At 32.8% G+C, this 4,003-nt stretch overlaps 1 protein-coding gene across 1 annotated transcript; it reads left to right on the forward strand.

Moving 5' to 3' along the window:
* Positions 1–221: 221 nt before the first annotated feature.
* Positions 222–3,649, forward strand: LOC136218981 (phosphatidylinositol/phosphatidylcholine transfer protein SFH11). Its single transcript, XM_066006171.1, has 10 exons — positions 222–701; positions 851–950; positions 1,037–1,303; positions 1,424–1,501; positions 1,587–1,688; positions 1,885–1,934; positions 2,020–2,128; positions 2,688–2,825; positions 2,922–2,963; positions 3,435–3,649. Exons 1-10 carry the CDS (start codon positions 403–405, stop codon positions 3,477–3,479), a joined length of 1,230 nt encoding a protein of 409 aa, XP_065862243.1. The 5' UTR covers positions 222–402; the 3' UTR covers positions 3,480–3,649.
* Positions 3,650–4,003: the final 354 nt, after the last annotated feature.

The following is a 4,003-nucleotide window of genomic DNA, read 5'->3' on the forward strand; positions in this document are numbered from 1 at the left end:
TTATCATATGTTGATTTGAGAAACATTAAGTTAGGAGTTTCCTTCAAAATCAATATATTCCAAAGACAAATCCAATATTGGAAGACAAAGCATTACATAACATGAGATGCCTTCTCTTATTCTTCTAACTTTTCCATCCTCATATTCCTACGTTCATTCTTAATTTAATGATTTGTCATCACAATAATATATATATGACTTTTGCTTTAATGCATCAAATCTTCTTTTTCTGTTTCATTTATATTATAATTAGCTACTTTCCTTCCATTACTTGATTTTGAAGTCCTAAATACAATTGGAATGACAGTATATCTTCAAATATTGTCAAATCCTCTACCAAATGCAGTGACATAACATAAGAACAAGTGTTTTTTCCATACACAAGACATTCACTCTGCAAATATGTCTAAATCCAAGGATTGTTTGAGGGAAATAGCTATACAAAGAAGTGAAGGAGAAGAATCTCAACAAGAGAACAAGGCTTCATCTTCATCTTCATCTTCATACAGTTCAGGCATTAAGTCCATTTTAAGTAATCCTTTAAAGTCTATGAAGAAAAGAAGAAGCAGCCAAAGCTTGCAGATAGTCCTTGAAGGAGCTCATGATCCCAAAGATGAACATTTTGTTCAATCTTTTCGTGAATTGCTCTTTCTTGATGGCATTTTGCTCGGCAAGCACAACGATTATCATACTCTTTTAAGGTAACTAACTATATTTAATCTTAATTTCCTGATTTTTGTTATATATAACTAATCTATGTTGCACGGAAACTCTTCTTCATTGGGGTTTTGGGGTTGTGTCCATTTCTGTGCAACATAGTAACTAATTAAAAATGACTATGTAACTTCAGATTTCTTCGAATGAGAGACTTTGATCTTTCGAAAGCCAAGGATATGTTCGTTAATTATCTGAAGTGGCGCGATGATTATAAGGTTGATGCAATTCCAAAGGTAAATTATTCTCTTAATTATCAAATTCTTTGCAAAACAATATTTTTGAGGAATACATTAATTGATAAGGTGTGAAGTTGGTGTAGGAATTGAAGTTTGAGGAATACTCAAAGGTAAAAAAATGGTATCCTCATGGATATCATGGAGTGGATAAATATGGAAGGCCATTATACATAGAAAGGATTGGAATGGTAGACTTTAATATAATAAATGAAGTAAGCAGCATTGAAAGATTTGTAAAGTACCATGTTTCTGAACAAGAGAAAACCTTAAATTTGAGGTTTCCTGCTTGTGCTGTTTCTGCTGCCAAGCATATTGCCTCTACAACAAGTATTTTAGATGTCAAGGGAGTGGTAAGCAAGCATCATAACTTCATATTTTATATCGGATATCTGTGAAACATGTACTCGTTGTCATCCCTAATTAGTAAGAACTATTTTAATTGGTAATTAATATTTTTGACTTATGGTTAGGGAATGTCTAATTTCTCAAAGCCTGCTAGATGTCTCTTCATGGAAATTCAGAAGATTGATAGCAATTACTATCCAGAGGTATATATATACAAAACTAGTACCTAGAGTCCTTTTATATTGCATTAGCAAGATTAATGGAATACATGTAATTCAAAATTTTCAGACTCTAAATCAGCTGTTTATAGTGAATGCTGGATCTGGATTCAGAATGCTGTGGAAAGCACTTAGGGCTTTTCTTGATGCTCGCACTTTAGCAAAGATTCACGTAAGTAATTTTCATTAACTAGCAGGGGCGGAGACAGGGAGAGGCCTGGAACCCTGCCCCAGGCCGGCTGCTGGAATTACTCCTATCAAGGATGGTTCCAATATAGTAGTTCTGTATTTGCCACTGCTAACTAGAACCATATGGATAGCATTAGAGAAGTAATGTTGTTTAAAATGAACTGAGTTTACAACTTCAGGTGCTCGGATCCAACTACCTAAACAATCTGCATGAAGTTATTGATGCAAGGTGGCATGGCTTATACTTATTTTTGTGCCTAAACCATTTGCAATTGGCAGGAGTAACCTTTGCGGTTTAATATCATTTTTTACAGTAATTTGCCTAGCTTTCTTGGAGGAAACTGCACATGTTCTGATTATGGAGGTTGCCTATTTAGTGACAAAGGACCTTGGAACAATCCTAAAATAGTGGAAATAATTCAGGTAACTTATTTATTTTTTCTACTCTTAAACCTATAACAACCTGGTATAGATATTGTTGAATTTGATTCAATTACATTTCTTAATCTTTACGGTTTTAAAATGTATCTACATATATCGAAAATTTACCTTACTAATATAGTCCAATCATTTCTTCTCAATTTCTAATGTTGTTCGATTCACTTTTACCCTATTGCCAACCTTTAAGATCGCTTCTTGCACACTCCTTCTACGCTGGTACCACCCATCAGAACTGTACATTGCAGTCCACCAGCTTTCGCCTAATTTGTCCGAATCTACATGTTATGCATGAAAAGTCGATTCTGACACTAGTTGAAAATAATTCATAGAATGTCTCTCTCCTAGTGACCATCACCATATAACTCGATTTATAGATAAAAATCTAGTTGTTCAATTACTAATTTGTCCATCATAGAATTGGAATATTACAACCGAATATCTCCTTGTAATTAAACTCATAACCATTATATATGCACCCTCAGGTCTATTAACCAAAAATTTCAGTTTTATTAAAATATATGCCAAATTGGTGTTGTTGCAGGCAGTTTGTGCAGCAGTTGAATTGTATAAGAATGGAGAAGTGAAAGGACAAGAAGATATAGAAAGTGAGGGAAACAAGTTTGTGGAGAATAAACAAAAGATTCAAGCACTGGAAGCTGTACTTGAACAAACAAACTTAGTGAGACGTTGCTTGTTTATTTATTTATTACAACCTTATTATTTTTAATCTCTGATACTGGATTAATTCAATTGAATGCTCTCTTTTGCTTCACAGAAAATCAAATCTTTGGAAATAGGTCTTGAAGAAACAAAGACTGTAAGCTTAAAGATGTTTTTTTGAGCTAAAATTAGAGGTTTGAGTCATTTTAGGGGTTTTGACTAGTCCAACACACTCTGAAGAGAGGTTTGAAACAGTTTATTGGGTCCAAAAAGCTAATTTTGAAAAAGCGGTTTTTACGAGCTAATTAGCTTATTATTTCATATCTTTTAAATGACATTTTTATTCTTAATTACTATCCTTTAATCCCAAATAAAGGTTTTACCATATCGTTATTTGTCATTTTACACAAACAGCTATTAGCAATCAGTTAAGTTTTATCAAACAAATTTACACAATTAATTAGTCAAATCAGCTAACCGAAACGGTAATCAACTAACAAGTAATGTAATCAGCTAATAACTATTTGACCACAAGACCATTATTTTTGTTGCTAAATGGAAATGCTAGGAATAGAAATAGAATACAGTTTTAATTAGCCTAGCTAATTATTCTTTTCCTATCTTACAGGTACTGAAAGAACTTGCACAACGTATAGAAGCTTTGAAAACTTGAAGAAGCTCATCAGGATTCTAAACTTGGATTAAAAGCCCTGTCAACCAGAGAATTTAAACTCATGTTTAAGTCAATTTATTGTTGATATATATGATCAGATTTTGAAAACTGAAAGTTGGTTAATTTTTAATACATATACCTTAATTTTTTTTTTGGTAATAAAAAAGAGTAAATACAACAACTTAGCGGATTGAAAGGTTGTGTTATTACTCGGTGCATTTTTATATTTTCACGTAAGAATTTTTTTCGAATGAAGTGATAATACACCTCTACGTGTTTGGTTATTGCATGAAGCATTGGATTCTCAGTCAAGTAAATAGTTGATTATCATAGTATAGTTATACGTAGTAATCAATTGACTAATGAAGATCTATCATAAGTTGAATTAGCTAGGTACATTAATTCTTGAATTGTTGTTGTTGTCACCCTGTATCATTACTCGATAAGGAAACTGTAGGTTGTATTTTGCTGTGCACCCAGATATGGGTCCTGGTCCAAAAGTAAACACGTAACCTGTAGTTCAA

The sequence above is a fragment of the Euphorbia lathyris genome, chromosome 1 (genome assembly GCF_963576675.1).
Source record: "Euphorbia lathyris chromosome 1, ddEupLath1.1, whole genome shotgun sequence".
Lineage (NCBI taxonomy): Eukaryota > Viridiplantae > Streptophyta > Magnoliopsida > Malpighiales > Euphorbiaceae > Euphorbia > Euphorbia lathyris.